Here is a 19,827-nt window from a genome sequence, read left to right on the forward strand (position 1 = left end):
CCCTCTCCTTCTGTCTCTCTGTGTTGCAGCGGAGCAGAGGAAACAGGGGAGCGAGAGAGACAGATGCTTGTTAATCCACTGATAGACACAAACCAATATTGGTAGAGGCACACGAGGCACAGTGAGATAGATGGAGGGGGGGGATAGAGACGCGAAGCCTCCCAGACCTACAGGCGGACCCAACAGTGCAGTGAGCTGCTCTGGCAACCAACAGGCCTCCCTATAGACAGCCTGTCATAATCACACAGAGAGTCACAGAGGCCCGCCCACAGCCAGCCAAGTAACGACACAGAGAATTAAACAGACAAGGAGGCTTTTAGAGAGAGAGGAGCCAGAGGAACGGGGTGGGGGGGGGGAGCAGATACTCAGACGTCAGGGGCTGGAGGACTGATTGTGACGGACAAACATGAACTCCCAACACCTACAGCACTGCACACACACACAACGTGACAGCAGGGCCGGAAATGTGACATGCACTTAGAAGTGGACCTGCCTGAGAATCTACATAAGCTCACACATACACACACACACACACACGCACACACACACACACACACACACACACACGCACACACACACACACACACACACACACACACACACAACCTATTAACAATATTGATTTGAACTGGCCAGCCACACAACACCCAGAGGAAGCCTGTTTGAAGGGAACGGACAAACATGTATACAAAGTCACACACACACACACACACACACACACACACACGTGCTGTGGAATAGCTGAGGTTATGCATACTAAATCACCGCAGTGGTCTTCCTATTCCCAATCCCGTAAATGTACACGCGCCTCACTTATTTACAGCAGGAGTCCAAAAAGGAGGCCACTCACTCATTAATGCAATCAAATAACTGGCAATTGATTGAGATTTCTTCTCTGGCACAGGGCGTTATTTCACAGCAGTGCACTGGAGGAACAAGAAGGTAGCGAAAAACACTGAGAGAATAAAAGCAAGAGAATGAAAGAGAATACTTACAGGAAGAGAGAGAATTGAGTCCCTTGGGGGAAATTGGAGTGGATTTAAGATTAAACTGAGAGAGGTGCAAGATGGAGGAAGAGAGGGAAAGAGAGAACCTCGTAGTGCGTTTAATGACGATTTCTTTCTTTCATGTTCTTTTCATATCCTTTTTTTTCTCCTTCTCCCGCCCAGCCCCTTCTCTACACTTCTTCTTTTCCCCTAAAGGTGAAATGCAAAGAGAAAAGGGGATCAGTGGTTCCTTCGTCCCCTCACGATAGAAACTCACCCTCTCTACCTCTGCCTCGCTCTCTCTGCCCTCTCTCCACCCTCTCCCCATCCGCCCCAAAGCATCCTGGATCCTTGGTGCCAACTGTGAGCGACTGTCAAACTTTACCCCTCCCCCTCCATGCCCCCCCCCCCCCCCCCTCCCCCTCGCCTCCTCTCCCTTTGAGCCCCCTAGACATCTGCTGACTGATTGATTAAGGAGCAGATTCAAAGACAATAAGCACTTCTGTGTTTGATGGCACGTTACTTTGTCTAAACACTGATGACATCAGGGCGGTTCCTTAATGTTAGGAGCTGCTTTTGCCACATAATGTGATGGATTGAATCCTAAAGCAGGATAAAGAGATGGTTTATTACAAGGCAGTAGGAAAAAGCCCGGGAGTGTTTTGGACTGGCATCAAATCATGTACTACAGCAAGACTGCAGGCTCGTACGCTCCCGTCCAACACCTTCGGGTCGCCCTCTTAAAGTGATTTAGTAGGCCTGCGGTTTGCGTGCAAGTATACGTGCGTGTGCATCGCGTGTATGTATGTGACACCAGTGAGAGTCGCAGGTCAGCGAGCCAGCGTCCGTCAGCATACACTTTACAGTACGGTGGCCAAACCAGCCAGTTTCACCTCAAGCTTCCAACATGTTTCACTGTGTATGTGTGTGTGTGTGTGTGTGTGTGTGTGTGTGTGTGTGCACATGTACCTCCAGGGGAGCAGGGGGAGATAAAGTGGGGGAAGTGAGGTCGTGGCTGCAGCACCTGTTCTGTCGACTTGACGGACAGGCTGGTGTGTGCTGGTTCAGCAGGTCATAGAGAGGGGGGAGACAGAGAGGGGAGGTAGAGAGGGGAGGTAGAGAGGGCGAGGGTGAGGCAGAGGGGACAGCGAAAGTCGGAGAGGAAGGGAGGCCGCAAAAAAACTTGGGGAAACCTTTAGTACGGCGACAGGAAGAGGGCTGGACGTAAGGGAGGGGAGGAAAGGAGTTTGCTGCCCGCTGGAGCCGATGGTGGGAAGAAAGACATGACGTGGAGAGCCACTGATTGGAGAACACAGAGCAGAGATTAATAATAATAATAATAATCATTTTTATTTATTGGCGCCTTTCAAACACCCAAGGTCGCCAGACATGTCAAATCACAACAGAAGTCATCTCAGGACACTTAACACATTAAGCAGGACTAGAATACGCTCAAAATTTCAAGAGTCAACACAATTTCAAAGTCCCAACATCACCCAGGACCAAGCGTTACAGCGACAGTGGCGAGAAAAAACTGCCTTAATAGGCTTTTAGGCAGAAATCTCGTGCAGCCCAGGCCCTTGGGTTCCAACTGCATTTGTGTTGGTAGTATAGTAGTAGTAGCATTAGCAGTAACAGTAACAGATTGTGTCACAAGGGCCAATTACAGTTGCCATTGAACAAAATGGAACTACTAATGGAACACAAAATGAATGGGAACTTTAATTCAATACGTGGTGATAGAAAGATGGCTCTTTTGTGCCATTTGCTTTTTTTCCCCCTCATCATAGAATCTCACCTTTGACTGCTTTTCATCTCATGCCCTGTAAATGCATTTCATACACACACACACATATATATAAACCCTGACAACACTGACAGCATGACATATTATTGAGGGAAAGGTGATGTAATTGCTTATTCCTCTGGTTCCCCTCCATAGCCACACCCTCTCCTCTACAGCCTGGACTCCCTCTCTGATTAACACCTGTTACCCTCCCTCCCTCCCTCCCTCCCTCCCTCCCTCACACACACACACACACACACACACACACACACACACACACAGGCGGAGTGTTAATCCTGCACTGTGTCTGGTGAGGAGGCTTGCACGCTGTTAACCTTTCCCTTGTGAAATATCATATTTCTCTGTTTAATTCTGGACTGGTCTTTTTCGTGCAGGGCCCTGCAACACACGCAGGCATCAAACAGCTTGGAATAAAATGATAATATGGGTTATCTAATATTTATGTCAAACTTGCCTCCTTCACTGCTGAAACTGCAGAGTTTGAACGTAGCTCCAGTCCTACCCCCCCTCCACCATTTGAGAGAGCACAGACAGCACGGGAACGAGCATGCGACGCATCACAAGTGTGAGTGCGCCCTCACATGGCCGAACTGTGCAATGACGAGAACGGAAAATCCACCCGCGGTGAGTTCAGCGCTCCATCACGCTGCCTGCCGGTGGCCGGTGGCGTTAACGGGAGGTCTGCGACGCAGCGGAACGGATGTACAGCAAACATATCAAAGGGAGTGAGGAGCTAAAACACACCAGTCACACACACTTCATCACACCTGCTGCGTCTCCGCGGCCGTTCATCACCGGCGTCACCGTCTAGTCCCGCCCTCCTCTGCTCCTCGACCGCCATCACTTCAATCACTTGGCCGTGTGCCACCCAGAAGCCATGCTGGCCCTACACCTCACGTACTGCAAACACACACACACACACACACACACACACACACACACACACACACACACACACACACACACAGACTGCTGTCTGCATGCTGTCCATCATCCATCTGTCTGTCAGTCACTGCACTTTGAAGCTGTGTGCAATCTGGATAGCTACCAACCCTACACACACACACACACACACACACACACACACACACACACTATACTGTGCTGCACACACAGGTCTCCAGCTGGACTGCAGAGCTCACGTGCTCGGCCAGTTGAATATTCATCATCATCATCATCATCATCATCATGCACTGAGGACCTTGTAGGCTCAGTGATGCAGCCACCCAGCGGTGTCAATTAGGGGACCGGGATCTGTTTTGTGTTACTGACAGAACAGCATTGATTTAATGGCTGAACCCTGAGTGTCCTTAATAATATGTACGCAGCCCTACAACGAGCTCCTACACCGAGGAGGAGCGAGGGCAGATCGTTAGTTAGAGGCCCGTCTTCTATGGAAGGGGTTCCCAAACTTTTCAGCCCGCGACCCCTAAAATGACGGTGCCAGAGACATGGTGACCCCACTAAGAGAACAGCCTGACAACCATGATGTGATGTTACATAAACAATTTACTATCAGATAAAAGCAGAACATCTCAGTCAAAGTCATCTCCATGGAACAGATGAGTGAACATTGTTGCTGTCATGTGCAAACTTAATTTCTATGTTACCAGAAGAACATCTCAAAGTCATGAACATCATCTCGCGACCCCCCCTCGGTGTCCCACGACCTCCCAGGGGTCCCGACCCCCGCTTTGGGAAACCCTGTTGAGGAGGGACACAAGACCTTGAAACTGAAACAGCTGATGCTCACATTCCACCGCAGGGTGCGAAATATGTTTAACATCTTCAATTCAGGTAGAAGTCATTATTATGTATTTACTGGCAAGACTGTGTCACCTTCTGGAGTTCATCAGTGAATGTAGTGCGTTTCTATGATTTGCATATTATGTAGAGAAAACCAATTGAAATTGTTGATGCAGGGCTTTCACTTTTTCATCTATGTCTGTATATCATGAATGTTTTATTGAAAGAAAAATTTAAAATGGTGAATTATTTATATTTTCAGTGATTTACAGTGGCACACAGTAGGGATACGCTCACATTTGGATTGTGAAATAGTTTGACTTCTTGTATCTAGCACATTTCTCGAGTCGTTTTTCTGGTTCCCTGCAGCTTTATAAGACTGAATGATGAGTTCGGCTGATACCAGAGTGTGGTTAATAAGGATGCATGTGGGGGTAAGCACAGTTTGAAAGGTGCTAAACCAAAAGTATCAATTCAGAAAAAATCAACAAAAATAAATCCTGCAAATCCAATGACACCAAAAAGCAAACCTGCAGACATACTATCAGAGATAGTCAAGTACAGACTTCAAGTCCATCTAAAAATATGACTCATAAGCCCAGATGCACATTGAAAATTAATTTGTTGCTGTAATCATTCCCCCTGTTCACACTGGAGCGGGACAACAGACAAACAAACGTCCTTTTGTGTTCTACAATCCAGCTGAAGCTAATATATGAGACTTCAGGTCTGACAAAAGTCTAATCAAGTGGGGATTTGTTAAAGTTACCCCTCATTCTGGTTCCACGGATTCCTTGTTGAGCTGCGTTAGAAGTTTAGTAACACTCAGGTTAAAAGAGAAGGCGGCTTTGAAAGAGTCACACTTGCTTTGTCAAACTCCCATTAGCTTCAGCTGAACCGGGTCCCTCCGTCTCAGACACTGAAATAGCATTAGGAAAGGATCCTGATCCACATCCGATGTGGACAAGAGCAACAATAACAGCAAGCAATAAATCAGAACACATACATGAAGCATAGTTGCATATATAAATTGTTTTTGGAAAAATGTAAACCGTCTGTTAAATGAGTAAATGGCAATTACAGCTGAATGTACGCCTAACAAGAACCCTCTGTTATTAGAAGTTATACATCCAAAGGTGAAATAAATAAAGTTCTAAAGTAAAATATGCATTAAACATCTGCACTTTGTTTTACCAGAGCAAACACTCTCCACTATCTCCAGGAACAGACGCTCTCTCGGCTTCTTCATCCTCCGCTTGGTTAACCTCTGCTCTTCACACCCTCCACACCGCTCTCTCCTTCCACTGACCCCACAAGAGTCGGTTTGCCCAAATCAAATACAGCGGAGCGTAGCGCCGGCCTTTCAGCACGCTGGAGCATCTCTATTCACACAACGAGCGGCATAGAAATGAGGAATGGGTCGGCCAACGAGGACCCGGTCAGGTCATTTGAGCGATACGGTATTTAATAACTTATCTCGAGCCGAAGCTCCGTTAGGCTCCGTGGCTTAAATGGAGCAGAAAATTGAGAGTGCGCAAAAAAACAGAGGACTGCCTTACAAACTCAATTACGCCCCGGAGGCAGTCCAGCAGATATATATCAGGGGGGGTTTCTTCACAAATACCATGTAAAGTCTGGTCCCATCCTCAGTGATTAATGTAGAGAAGAGAATCAACCCAGAGGATCAGCTGAAATGAGAGGAGAGATGTGGCCCGAGTGCTCATTATCAAGGAGCGTTATGTGTCATTCATATGAAAAGACACATGAAATATACTTTTGATTCTTTCGACATCTGGACAAGAAACATCGCAGAAGAAGAGATGAATATTCAGTTAGAGTTGATACAATTTAATTGAAATAAGTTAACAGAATTCACATTAAATGAAACAAACTGGAATAGCATTAGAATAACTCCGTAGCGTTTGGTCAAACTCCCACATGATGTGAATGACATACGTCAAATCGACAGCTGCAGCAAAAGATAAAGTAAGCGTTTTCCTTCACAATATATAAAAAAAGTGAATATTGAAAAAAAACAAGTGCAAGTGACTCACAGTGTCTCTGACGGTAAGAAAGATAAGATTAGATCTTTCACATAGTAGTGCAGAAGTGCCGTTCTTACAAATAGTAGTCTTTATATACACACAACGAGAGCAGAGGACGATTTAGAGTAAGTGGGATCCTCCTGTTCTGAGGACTTGAGAGGAACTTCTGAACTCACATAAAAACCATTATGTCAAGTCTGAGCCTTCTCTTTCATAAACATGGTTCTACATAACTACGTATGCAACTTGTTTCCATAGAAGAGAGCTGACTTCTCTACGTTGTGACCACTAAACGGAATGAGAAAAATATACATTCATATAAATAAAATAGCTTAAAAATATTCAAATAAATATTGCAAGTGCTCCCTTTTTTGAATGTTGATTAATGAGGAAAGTTTAGTGTCCGACCAGAGTCGACGTCCGATCACGCTCCTCCCCCTTCTTTGCATCTGCAGAAGACTCCTAGGTTTCCATCTCAGACTCGGAGTCATCCAGGTGAGACACAGTGGAGCTGTACCACTCAGCGCTCTCCTCCTCCTCCTGCACTCCGGACCCGGCGCCGCCTCCTCCTCCGTCCCTCCTCTCGTTCAGCATTTCCATGGCGACCTGGTGGTATGGGTGTTTGCGCTTGGTGTGTCGGCGGAGCGTGTTGCGCTCGGCGAAGCGCGTGTGGCAGAGTTGGCACTGGTAGGGTTTCTCTCCGGTGTGGACCCTCTGGTGGCGCTGCAGCTCGCCGGCCTCCCTGAAGCGTTTGGCACAGATGGGGCACACGAAGTTCCTCTGGCCCGTGTGGATGTGCTTGTGTCTCTGTATAGGAAAATAGCACATTTATCAAAAGTCTGCATTGCTGGTTTTGGTTTAATCTCACAGCAGCGCGTTTGGCCACAGCTAAAAACAAAGCTCTAAAAATCCACACTGCACTTAGCTGCTCAGCACCCAACGACAGACGGACAGAGTTATGGACGAGCTGGTGAACACGGCGGAGGAGCGTTTAGTGGCTAAAGAGTCAGAGATTTCCCTCGGGAGTTGGTAAAAACCAGCCAGACCTACATGAGAGTCAATATTTCACCTATTCATCAAGTAGCCACAAACGTGACTCCAAATCAATGCTAGCATTAGCACCCATTCATCCGCGTCTGCTGGATGTAAATAAGCAACTGTCTGCTAACTTATCAACTTCACAAGGTGACAAAATGCTGCTGAAACTTGCTGCTTTGTTTCTGTTGCACAAGTGGCTCAAAATTCAGCTGCTGCACTAATAATTAGTGGCATCTGTCCAAGTGACTCGTGCTGCTGAAGGAATGATGGTATTAATGAGCTGTGCGACTGACCTGCAGATGGCTGGAGCGTTTGAAGGCTTTGCCACACTGCTGGCAAACGTGAGGCTTTTTCTGCGAGTGCGTGATGGCGTGTCGCTCAAGGTCGGAGAGGTAAAAGAAGACCCGCGGGCACAGCTGGCAGTACAGCACCCTGCGGGAGGCCATGGCATTGGGTGAGCCCTCTGGAGAGAGAGGATCCAGCGGGTCCAGCTGATCAGAGGGCAGAACAGGCCCGATGGGAGGGGAGGGGGGAGCAGCGGCGTTAGAGAAGTAAAGATGGTCGTCCAGAGGTAAATGTTCTGAGTGCAGGTCAGAAGGGTCAAATCCGGACTCCGAGGCCGGCGACTGGGCCTCCGTGCTGGGCTGGGCTAAGGGGTCATATGTCAAACCAGCAGACTGCAGGTCTGGAGAGGACGCTGTCAAAGTTGATGGCTTGTTGCTTTCACTTGAGACTTCTTCGGTGGACATGGCTTTGCTTCCAGGTTTGGATTCGGAAGAGCTGATTTGAGAATGAAGAGTCGTGCTCCTGTGGTCGCTTTGAAGAGCAGGAGAGGACGAACGGATGGTCAACGGGGCGAGAACAGAGGTACAGTTCACATCGGTCGCTCCCGACAGGATGTCAGGGGGGTTGCTGGGGCTCAGTCTGATGGCGGGGTGGGACAGCGCAGGCAGGGGGGGTCCCAGCGCGCTGACCTGACCGGAGGGCAAAGGGAGGGAGATGGGGGCCGAGGCTGCTGTGATCTGGGACAGCTGACCGGTGGAAGGGTCGAGCACAGCGATAGGGGTGGAGGCAGATGCAGGGTCAGAGGTTATAGATGAAAGGAGGAGGAACACGGGGCTGGAAGCACCTGGGGAGGTCTGAGTAAGTGGAAGGGGAAGTGAGAGACCCACCTGAGCTGAGGAGAGCTGAGGAGAGGAAGAGGAGGATGACAGGATCAGGATAGGAGTGGTGGTAGAAGGGTTGGTGAGGATCTGGATGGGCTGGCTGGGGACCGACATAACTGCATTACCCTCCTGAACAGACTTAACACTCGGTTCTGCAGCCTTGGAGGGATACGAGTTTGTAATTAACCTCACGAGAACGTCCGGAGTCTTTGTCTGATCAACACTTGGTGGTGGAGACTCAGCATCAGGGGCTGGTGAGTTGTAAAGGTGATCGGAAGGTGCGTTTAGTGCATTTTCTAAACTTTGGCTGAGGCTAGGGTCCGTTAACGTGGACAACTGTGGCGACCGCCTTCCTTCCACCTGATCCTCCAATGTGGAAGCATCAACTTGTGGCACTTTGAGGCCATTCGGATTGAGCGTGTACGGGATTCCCTGGTCGTCTATGAGCAGAAGGTTTTCAGCGTCGCAGTCTATGGAGGAGAGGGAGGTGAAGCCCGAGGAAGGGAAGAATGAGGGAGACAGGAGAGAGTCCTCTCCTTCCCCATCATCGTCCTCTTCCACTACATCTCGGTCTCCTTCACCCTCATATTCGTCCACCTCCATGATCAGCGAGCTCTCGCAGCCCGAGTCGTCCAGGAAGCGTTCGCACCTCCTCTCCCTTTTCTTGGGCAAACTCAGGTCCAGTGGTTGTGTCTGTTCCTCCACCTCATCCAACATCTTACGAGACGCCAAGTCCACTTCGTGCAACACTAGAGGAATCTTTTCCTTAATGTCTCCCTCTGTCGTTTCCTCTTTAATCCCTTTCAGGCTCAATATTTTAACTGTGTGAGTGCTTGAAATGAAAGGACGTTCTGACCCATCTGTGTGAATGATTTGGACACCCGAAACAAGTTTCTCTCCGCACGTCGTTTCCCCTCTCGCCGCCTCGGCCTCCTGGAATGATTCTGGCTTGGCTTCCTCAGTCTTGTGATAAGTAACTTCCTTGATTTCTCCTTCATTCTTAACAGCAGATATCAGGATTTTACTTGGGAGTTTTTCTGCCCCTGCCGAGAGCAAAACGGGTCTCCGAAAATGTGAGCGAGCAATGTCTTTGGTCAGGCTGATGGCAGAGTCTCTGATTGGCTTCTTGCACCGTGGGGGCACAACAATTTTCAGTCTGATTGGTTGGCTGCGTAAAACAGGCACTCCAGTCTTTACTGTGATTGGCTGTCTGAACACACTTGTTTCCTGAGAGGCTGGCTTAGAAGTCCCGCCCACCTCTGGCTTAATCCCATTGATTGATGGAGCAGCCTGCCTGATGGTCAGTGCTGCTTTGACGGGGCACGGCTGGACGTTACCTGGTACAGTACTGGGTGAGGTTCTTTCCTTTGGGTCCAAACAGTCCTCTGTCACTGGCCCTGATCCCTCTGCACACTGGCTGCCATTTTGGACATGCAGGCTGCCACTGGTCAGGACTGAAGCCAGCTGAGAATCCATTTTGGGGCATACCCATTTATATTTCTATAAATAAGAATGGAATAAAATAATACATTAGAAACTCGGGGTGGCAAAGTCAGAAAGGAAATAAGCACATTTCATGGTGGCAGATTATGGAAATTAAAGAATGATCCTGGGATGGCTGGGGGGGGACTCCATGTCTCAGTGGTGATTATTGGGGTCAAGTTTAGTGCAAACGCTAATAATCAATGATTGTGTGATATTAATAAGGCAGACAGAGCCCCCCTAAACTCCTCAGTCCGAAATGATGAGCGCTCATTATATATATATATATATATATATATATATATATATATATATATATATATATATATATATATATATATATATATATATATATATATATATATATAGCCTCCTCCTCCTCCTCTTCGTCATCAGTCTAATTGTGTGAAACACCACTTCCTCTCTCTCACACACGCGCACGCACACTTCTATCGTGCACATGCAACACACACATGAAAACGTTCCATTTCGCTCCGGAACAATATTCATATCCCGTTAGGTTTGTAAACACAAGCCTGTTGTAACACGTTTTAAATGTGTGTTGGGGGGGGGGGGGGGGGGTGAAGCGAGGAGCAGTGCCCGCGGAGGACGCCATTACGCACAGTCCTCGGTCCGAAGCGCCGGTGTTATTGTGGCGCGTGTGCGTCTCTGACAGCTCTCGAACCCGGGACGACGCCGTCGCTCACGAGCCGTCCGGTCTACAGAAACGTGCATATTTACGGAGCGCCGCGGCGTCGAGCGGGTCCTTCCCTCCGCACCGGAGCCTCCTCGGACCTCCAGCCAGCCATTTTAGAGCCGAGGGTCCGAGAGAAAAGCGAGAGCGCGACCCGGCGGCGTCGGGACAAACTTTCCCCGGCGCGCTGTCGTCCCTCCGGCTCCGCGGGGAGAGCCGGCGGAGGACGCGTCCATACATTTCAAATACGCTGTATCCTAAACTCTACTCCACCCAGACGCTCGCTGCATAGGGACTGGCTTACCCGTGCTGTGGATCTATTTCCGGAGGACCAAATATGACTGTGCAGTGTAAAGGGTGATGCTGCGAATGCCGAGGGAGGGAGGGGTCAAGGGGAGTTGCTATGGTGTCGCAGCCTACCGGGTCCGACCAGCAGCCATGTTCAGCCTATGAGTACTGTTGAACCTGCAGCCTCGAAGACAGGCTGCCTGTCTGTGCGCCTGAGAGGCAGAGAGTCGGGAGGCAGAGCGAGAGAGAGGGAGGGGGGAGGGGGGGACTTGAACTCACACTGGAGGACCTCATGTGCCATGTAGACTACAGGAAGACACAGAGCAACACATTTAGACATTACTTTTTATTCTAAATCATTCAAAACTTACAAGCCTCAACACTTGATGCGTCAACAGAGAAATGAACGAGCACACAGTGAAATATCATCACAGAGTCGGGCCATTGTGAGTTACACGAACAGGCAAAACTGATAACGCATGTATTCATGCATTATATATACATCCTCCTATAGAGTAGCCTGTGTGCAAAGTAATAACTTGAGAGGTTGGCAGATTATAATTACGCCTGCACTTTCATAGCATACAGAAGAGAAGGGGGAGACGTCAGCGTCTAACAGGAGCACCATGGTAGCGGAGATAGTAAATAGCAAAGCTGCAGGATGATGCTAGTGGTTCAGGCGTGGTGGACAGGTCGAGGTCATCACTCCACACCATCGGGCTCGCACGCCTCAATCTCTGAGACCAGCCGGTGAGGGAAGAGTTTGTACTGCAACCACGTGGGCTCTGGAGAACAGAGAGGAAGGTGTGTGGATAATGTGAATCATTATGATGTTCTGAGAAACAAAGATGGCCTGTACGGGAGGGTTACCGAGGTAGCAGGCCGGGGGCTGCAGCTTCCCGTCGAAGCAGGTCTGGGTCTCAGTGAAGCTGCACTGCTGACGGGGGTGTTTGCAGTAGAACGTGACGTTCTCCCCGTGGGGAACCACGCCGTCTGTGACATCAAACGGCCAGCGCTTCACGCCACCAATCACCACACGACTCCGCTCAGCGGGGATGAGGCAGCGAGCTGTGGAGAAGAGCAACAAAGGTGTGGAAGTATGACGAGCATCAAACACAAAACACCATGCCATGAGTGTTCCACGTCTTGGCGGCCTGCAATGCATCCGTGTTGAAACTCATCGGATCGTACGTTTGGTTCGACCCTTTCAGACGTCTCTCACCTCGGCAGTGTGGCGGCGGAGCGCTCCAGTTGCCGTTGGATAAGCAGGTGACCTTCTGGGGTCCATCCAGCAGGAAGCTCTTTTTACAGAGGTAGTGGATGTCAAAGCCAACTTCATATTCAGTCTTCTGGACGGCCACCACGTAGCCCTGCTCCACTTCTCGGGGAGGCTGGCAGTACACTTCTGAGAGAGAGAGAGAGAGAGAGAGAGAGAGAGAGAGAGAGAGAGAGAGAGAGAGAGAGAGAGAGAGAGAGAGAGAGAGAGATGATCAGGCTGCTTACTCAGGAGATCCACAGTCTCCATATAATAGAGAGCTACTGATGATGGTTTTAAAGTTAAAGGAGCTCTATATGAGATCGCTTAACATGCTTTTCAACATGGCGACAGTTAAACCGGCGGCTTGCAGCTAACCGCGCTAACGGCACAAACTACGACAGAAATGCTGACGCAGCTAAGCATGTTTACCTGGGTGGGTGTGTCATTGAGCTGCTACACGTCGGCTAAAAGCACGCAGGGCGAAACTCGGCTTTGTCAAGAAAGCAAGGATAACAACACACACAGAGGGACGTTGCTTTTTACACAGCAAGGAGCCGTTTGCTGATTTCATTCATGCTCTAAATCTCGTATACTGCAACTTTAAACCCAAAGCTTGAAACCGCAACAATGCCTGTGTCTCATTTCCTGTTCCACTCTCTTTCTTTCCCTGCTACAACAGGCCATGCAATGCCATTTTTGGCCACAAGATGGCAGACAAGCAGCATGAAACAGAGCAGGAGGTCTCCACAGGAAAATACTTGAAAGGGTTTGTGTGATTCTGTCAGTCTCCTTTGATTCACTCTTTTTTCTTCTTCAACCAATACATGAAAATACCTTCATAAGTAAACATGCAGGCTGCCAGTCCACTCATTCACACATCGACCACCGTTCTTCTGCTAACCTTGGGAGATGCACGAGGACACACACACACTCACACACACACACACACACACACGGCCCAGGTCAAGGTACAGGGCACTTACTTTTACAGATGGGGTGAGGATACTGCCAGGTCTGATTATCTTGGCAGAAATTTTCACTGCTCCCCACGATATCGGCCCTGCAGCAGAGAGGGGAGAGTGATGGAGACAGATGGCAGTGTGTCATGTACAGTATTCAGACGGGGGAGCTTCGTCTGAACAAAATTGATGGAGAGAGAAAAAAAAGTGTAAACAGTTTCTTTTTAACACTCCGTCTCTCTCTCTGTCAGAGTGTCTGCATTTTTTTGCGTGTACAGTTCTGGCTGACACATCCACTCGGGCTCATCTTATCCCGCCGATGAGTCAGTGTGTACAGGGGAGTCAATACCAGATTAGGCCATAATGACCTAGTTAGCTCAATAGAGAGATCGTCAGCTGGGAGATCGACATGAATTCGCTGCCATTCATCGCTGATCACCCGTCGCTCTTCAACATACATTCATCTGACAGCTGGAGTTATTAGTTACTTTTCAGATTAAGATATTGCATTAAAAAACAAATAATACACTCCTCAAACACAATACAGTGTTAAAGATTCAACCTGTTTGGCTTGTGACAGTGAAGCATGTCCATCAGAGACATGGCTTTGTTTTAATAACTGTTCAAGGTCCAAAAAAGTAAAACCTATTTAATGTTGCACCCAAAGATAAGACAGATCTGTGTAGCAGAACGTTGGGTTTTGTTCTTCCTTCCTACCACATTTATCATCTTGTGACTCCTCAGATTCATCTTGTGACCCTTTGAACGGTGCTGATGAATAGTGTGGGAGTCACTAGTCTACTGAACTGTGTAGTTGGAACAGTAACATTCTGCAAACGCACCCATGTCTTAACAATACAATAACATATCAGTCACTTTTCCAAAGATGGAGTACTTTTATCTATTTTTTGATTACTTCATAATGTACCTAAAGTGTAGGGTTTACATTCTAGTACTTTTTACTCTTGTACTGGTGCTATTAGTTCAGAACAGAATCTGAGTGCTTCTCCACCACCTTCCTACGTTTCACACTCCATCTCTCTTCCTCTGTTTCTATCGTTTCAGGTGTTCACTGCCTACACACACTCACACCTCGAGCCCCCCGTCTCTCACCCAGACAGGCAGCTGTAGCGGACGGAGGTTCCTACTGTAGCGTCGCCCTGGATGCTGAAGGTGCTGATGACCTCCTCGGGCAGAGGGCAGGTCAGGGCAGCGGCCGGCTCTTCAGGCGTCTGAGTCTCTGTTGGTCAAAGGAGAAGGGAAGGTTGACGGCTTTACTGGCGGCTCATTTGCTGAAGTAACAGTAAAAACACATCTCTGTGAGGACGGGTTTTTACATGGAAACAAGTAGAAAAACATGTGAGACCAGCATTCAGCTGCATCTATGTCCTATCTTCATCAGAAAGGTTTCATCTCTCATAGCTGTGGTGGAATATGCCCCAGTACATTTACTCATGCTGGACTGAAATACAATTTCAAGGTACTTGTACATCCAACTTCTGCATCTTAATACTACATTTCCCTCACTCCTCCTACACTTCAGTTGCTAGAACTGTACATAAATACTAGTTTGTTTGCAGGTGAAGACACACAAACAATTAACGTATTAAATATTATGCATTGTTGCAATTAATGCTAATGCTATAAATGCTATTTAATACACCAGTAGTACAATAATACAAATGTAGGAATCACTTTTCTTTAAATCCCTCTATTTAGCATTTATAAGTAGTAAAGAGACATACATTTATAAATTGTTTATAACAAACTTTGATGTCGTTACACAAAGATATACATTTCAATCAATTCAACATATGTGATATAATTACAAGGTAAGGTATAGCTGTTGACACTTCAGGTAGTGAAGTACTTTTACATTGCAGTATTACTACCATGGCTAAGTAAAGGACCTGAGTACTTCCACCACCGCTGCCTTGGAGAGAAACCCACTAAACACTCTCCATGTGCATTTGTGATTCAAAGATGTGAACACAACCCGATATATGTGTGCATGACTCGCAGCAGGACCACAGGACGCCCATCAGACCAGCATGGCAGTGATGGGATGGATGTGACTTTGCAGGTGGCAACCATTAAGCAAGTAAAGGAAGAAGGAAGCGGCCTCATTTGACTCGTATTAACCAGGGTTTCTATTTAGGTTGTGACCCGCAGAGGCGTCTCACTCGATGTCTTGTTCTATTTGAGTTGAAATAACCCTTCTTAGGTAATAAATCAAAGTTCAAGTGAAATGCCGCCCCTCACCTCTCCGAGCTCACGGCTATATATCTGTGCTTGTATAACACCCTGGCACCGCTCATTCCTGGAAGTTTGAGTGCCTCCCGCTTGTGGAAATATAAATATCGAGAGTGGTGCTTGGAGAGAGCGACCTGGGCTCCATCGAGCGCCGGGATTCGGAGCTGAACGCTGCCTTTGAAAGGCAGAGACGGCTCTTGCCTGAGGGCTGTCTTAGGTATCTGCAACCGAGGGAACGCTGATATAAGAATGTAAAGGGACCTATGGGAGAGGGAGAGTTACGAGTCTTGTTTGGCTGCCGATGAGAGCCCGAAGGCTGAGTTCTGTTTTCACATATCGCCCTTCTCCTGCCTCTTCTGCTGCTGCCACCTACACAGGCTGCTGCACCCAACAGCAGGTATATCAATCTCATCAAAACCCATCCAAAAGAAGAATGAAACCACTAAATACACAGCAGTCTGATTGAGACCGAAGCTGTAAAGGGGTTGTGTCTTCAGATGCATCCATGCACCACAAACTCAATAGCCCCAGAGCTGCGTGCTTGTCCTTGGCTCCCATTGTAGAGAGAGAGACCTTATCAGAGGCCTCAGATGGACGAGGATGAGAGGAGGAAGAGATGAGAGGAAAGGAGGATGAGAGCAGAGAGGAGAGCAGGGAACAGAAAGGCCCGGAGCAGCGTGAGCAAGAGAGCTCTCTGACTCTCCTGACTGCGATCTGTCGCCCACACACACACATAGAAACTCTCTGACACATGTGCAACACACACACACACACACATATATATACACATCTGATGTATACAGGGGTAAAAATCTACCTCTCTCCCATAAACACACGCTCACGGTGGGCACACACACACACACACTCGCTCTGTGCCACTTTGACAGTGATCCGCCGCCCACTGCCTCTCAACAGACATGAAGGAGCTCGACTCTCACTCTAACACACACACACACACACACGATACAAACGCTCTCACACGTTCAAAACCCACCTACCTTCTGCCTGTCTTTCAGCAGGAGGATGTACTCTGTGAGAGGGAGGGAGGGAGGGAGAGGGAGCTGAGAATCGTATCCTTATTTCACATCTTTGGAAAGATAGAGATCTGGAGGGTGAGACCCAGCTGGGTTGAGGATTCCTCAGAAAGCTCCGTGGCGTGTGATTAATGCTTGAGTTTAGTGTTTTTATCAGAGCCGTCATGCCGACAGAAAGCATGAAGCATACTTCCAGATGCTGCGTGTTGATGAGATGTGTGGAGATACGGAGATTTGATGGCTCTGCTTCCTGTGCGGCCGTGTGACCTCACGGCACAGCGGTCGCAGTAATAAGCCTGCACAGCGGTAGAACACATTTATGAGCCAATTATTCTAATTTATCTTTTTTTTGTACTATATTTAGACCAGCATGAAGTTGAAAGATATAACCGCGTGACTATGGTGGGGCTCGGTGGTACTTTGGCTGTAAATGAACTTGTGAGGCGTTCGTCCTTCGTGTCCTTGTGTCAGCTACTCGTGCCTGTGTTTAAATGTGCGGGCCGCTCCGTGGCCGACCGGTGCATCTCTACAGCAAACACAGGCACGTGCAGTTTTAGGTCACTTAAAAGATGGCAGAAGATTTCTAGCAAACACGAGGTTAGACATAACGAGTGAAGCTTATGATGAATTTAAGAATGCTAGATTTTTATTGAATGTCTTCTTCAAGAAGCAATTTTTTTGTGCGGTAAATTTTTGTTTTTGTTGTTGTGTTGAATTGCTTCATCCCATATTGTGTAGTATATTTAGTGAGGTTTGTTTTGTCCACTCTCGAATCACAGAACAGAAACACCTCACAGTCTCTCCTCAGGGCTCACAAAAGGAACAAATATAGTTTCCTACACATGTGAAACAGGACAATATCGATGTCAGTGCTGTGGAGCACATGCCAACAATACACATGTATATGCATTTCAATCCATATGCCCCCCCCCCCCCACACACACTGGTGAGCTCAGTATTCCTCTCCTCTTTAAATGTATTAACACATCAACTGTAAAATCTTCTAACAGCCAATATGAACAACTAAAGCTCTGGTTGCTATGGTGATGAGGAGAATAGGTCCCAGTTGTGCAATTTCAACGCAATCACAGACGGGATTCATTCCTGGATCTCTCTTTCTCTCTCTCTCTGTCTGTCTGACTGAAACACATTTCTTTTATGCTTGACCCCATCGTGGACCTAAAGACATGAACTGCAGGTGGCCTGCACACAGACAGATCATATGTAACAAATACCACAGCAACATTCTTTACAGATGTTCATTACCTGTTACGAAGGAACCTGACATGTATTGAGAAAAGGCGCTTTTCTGTTGCCCTCAAACCCACCTGTGCAGATGGGCTCATCCCCGCTCCACTGTCTGTCACCTTGACAACGGCGAATGGTGGCATCCAAGCCGCTGGGCAAACTGAAACCCGGCTTGCAGCGCACTTCAAGCAGTGCGGAAAAGGAGTGAGTGGGAGAGAGGAGGCGAGCCTCGGAGATGTCACTGGGGGGCAGAGGCCAGGGACAAGTACGACCTGAGGAGGAGAAGAGAGAGAGACAGAGAGAGCGAGAGGAGAATAAATAAAAGCTATGTTTTCAATCTGCAGGTCCATAATACAGAGATGTGTTCAGCACTGAGACATTCTGAATGTTGTGTTTTTAAAAAAAACAGACAGACAGATGTATGTTGAAACAGCTGCGCATACAAACACTTTGACTGAACCCACAACAGTGTTCACACACAACTGAGAGCACACACACACAAACGGTGTGTTACCTGGAGCCACACAGCTGAGCCCACACTGGCCGTCACACAGACACTGGCGCTTGTTGCCACAGTCCTTGTCAGCTTTGCAGGTCCGAGGACACGTCCTCCTCCTCTCCTCTCCCAGAAGCCTCTCCGGACACAAGCCTGCAGTGACACCACACACACACACACACACACACACACACACGGTGATTGTCCCTTTGTTTGCGTCTCCCAGTTCATGGCCCCTTGTAAAAAATGCTAACGCTAAGGGCCGTAATGAGGTTTTGTTTGCCAACTCTGGAGAGTCTGGCCACCCAGGCAAATATTCCCACCCAGGTTGCCAGATGAGTAAGTATTTAGATGGCAGGCTTTATTCCTTTTTGACATTCAGCTATCTTAACAAGAGGAGACGAAGAATGAAGTTGATATTTGCAAAGGATCGGCCCATGGGAGTAATCTGTAACTCCCCTCCTGCGTTCCCCTCACATCTCCATATGTATTCCATCACACACACCATAAAACCAAACATTCTCCACTTATTTTACATTGCAACATCGACACACCCTCAATGTCCAGAACATTTGAGGGGGAGAGAAGGGGGAGAGGGGGGAGTCAGTCAGGGATCCCCATTTTTCATTTTGCTTGGAATGAAAACATGTGTGCTACTGTATTCACTCTGCACAAAGCCATGTGACCACCTACACATGTGCTGCGCTAATGCACTCGCCCCAGAACAGCATGGAGACATGATGTACAGTACACTCATGCAGCACCTTTGATATTAGAAACACAAATAGCTACTGCACATCACCAAACCACAGTTTCAGAAATTATGTGAAAGGCCGACGATGAACATGCACAGATCTGGCATCCCATAATAACTAAACAACTAAAACAAAACTAAAAAAAACTAATAATAAATTACATTGACTTACTTGATTTATGCATTGTACAGAATAAGCTATTTGTTTTCAAATTAAAATTGAAATTCACACAATCCCTGCCTGAGTTAGTCCATCCCATGACTGACAGAGCAACACAGCATGCAGGTGAAAGTCAGAGTGACTGTACATGCAGGGTGCCATGTCTCTCCAGGTAAGGGGGGGGGGGGAGTCAGAGGTCTTACCTGGAGCCTGCAGGGACACGGTTCCAGTCAGAGCCCACAGGGACAGCAGCAGCAGTGCACAGTCCATCCTTGAAGCCAGGTCTGGGACGATATGAGGGAGGTCCGCGCAGACAGCATATTTAAGGAAGGGGGAACAAAGGGTGGGAGGGGGTGTGAAGGGGGGGGGGGGGGGGGGGGTACAGCCCAGGAGCACACATCTGGTTTGTGTTG

General features: G+C 48.0%; 2 protein-coding genes across 2 annotated transcripts; both read right to left on the reverse strand.

Annotated features, from left to right (window-relative positions):
* Positions 1-6,371: 6,371 nt before the first annotated feature.
* Positions 6,372-11,420, reverse strand: LOC311024118 (uncharacterized protein). Its single transcript, XM_084026380.1, has 3 exons — positions 11,269-11,420; positions 7,916-10,288; positions 6,372-7,391 (listed from the first exon to the last, which is right to left on the reverse strand). The coding sequence occupies exons 2-3, from the start codon at positions 10,262-10,264 to the stop codon at positions 7,047-7,049; spliced, it is 2,694 nt and encodes an 897-aa protein (XP_083882506.1). The 5' UTR covers positions 10,265-10,288; positions 11,269-11,420; the 3' UTR covers positions 6,372-7,046.
* Positions 11,421-11,656: 236 nt separating this feature from the next.
* Positions 11,657-19,762, reverse strand: ntd5 (ntl-dependent gene 5). The gene is made up of 8 exons (XM_084026861.1): positions 19,618-19,762; positions 18,519-18,653; positions 18,085-18,276; positions 14,583-14,709; positions 13,494-13,570; positions 12,475-12,657; positions 12,123-12,320; positions 11,657-12,037 (listed from the first exon to the last, which is right to left on the reverse strand). The coding sequence occupies exons 1-8, from the start codon at positions 19,682-19,684 to the stop codon at positions 11,955-11,957; spliced, it is 1,062 nt and encodes a 353-aa protein (XP_083882987.1). The 5' UTR covers positions 19,685-19,762; the 3' UTR covers positions 11,657-11,954.
* Between the last annotated feature and the right edge of the window lie 65 nt (positions 19,763-19,827).

The sequence above is a fragment of the Eutrigla gurnardus genome, assembly GCF_963514095.1.
Source record: "Eutrigla gurnardus genome assembly, chromosome: 14".
NCBI lineage: Eukaryota > Metazoa > Chordata > Actinopteri > Perciformes > Triglidae > Eutrigla > Eutrigla gurnardus.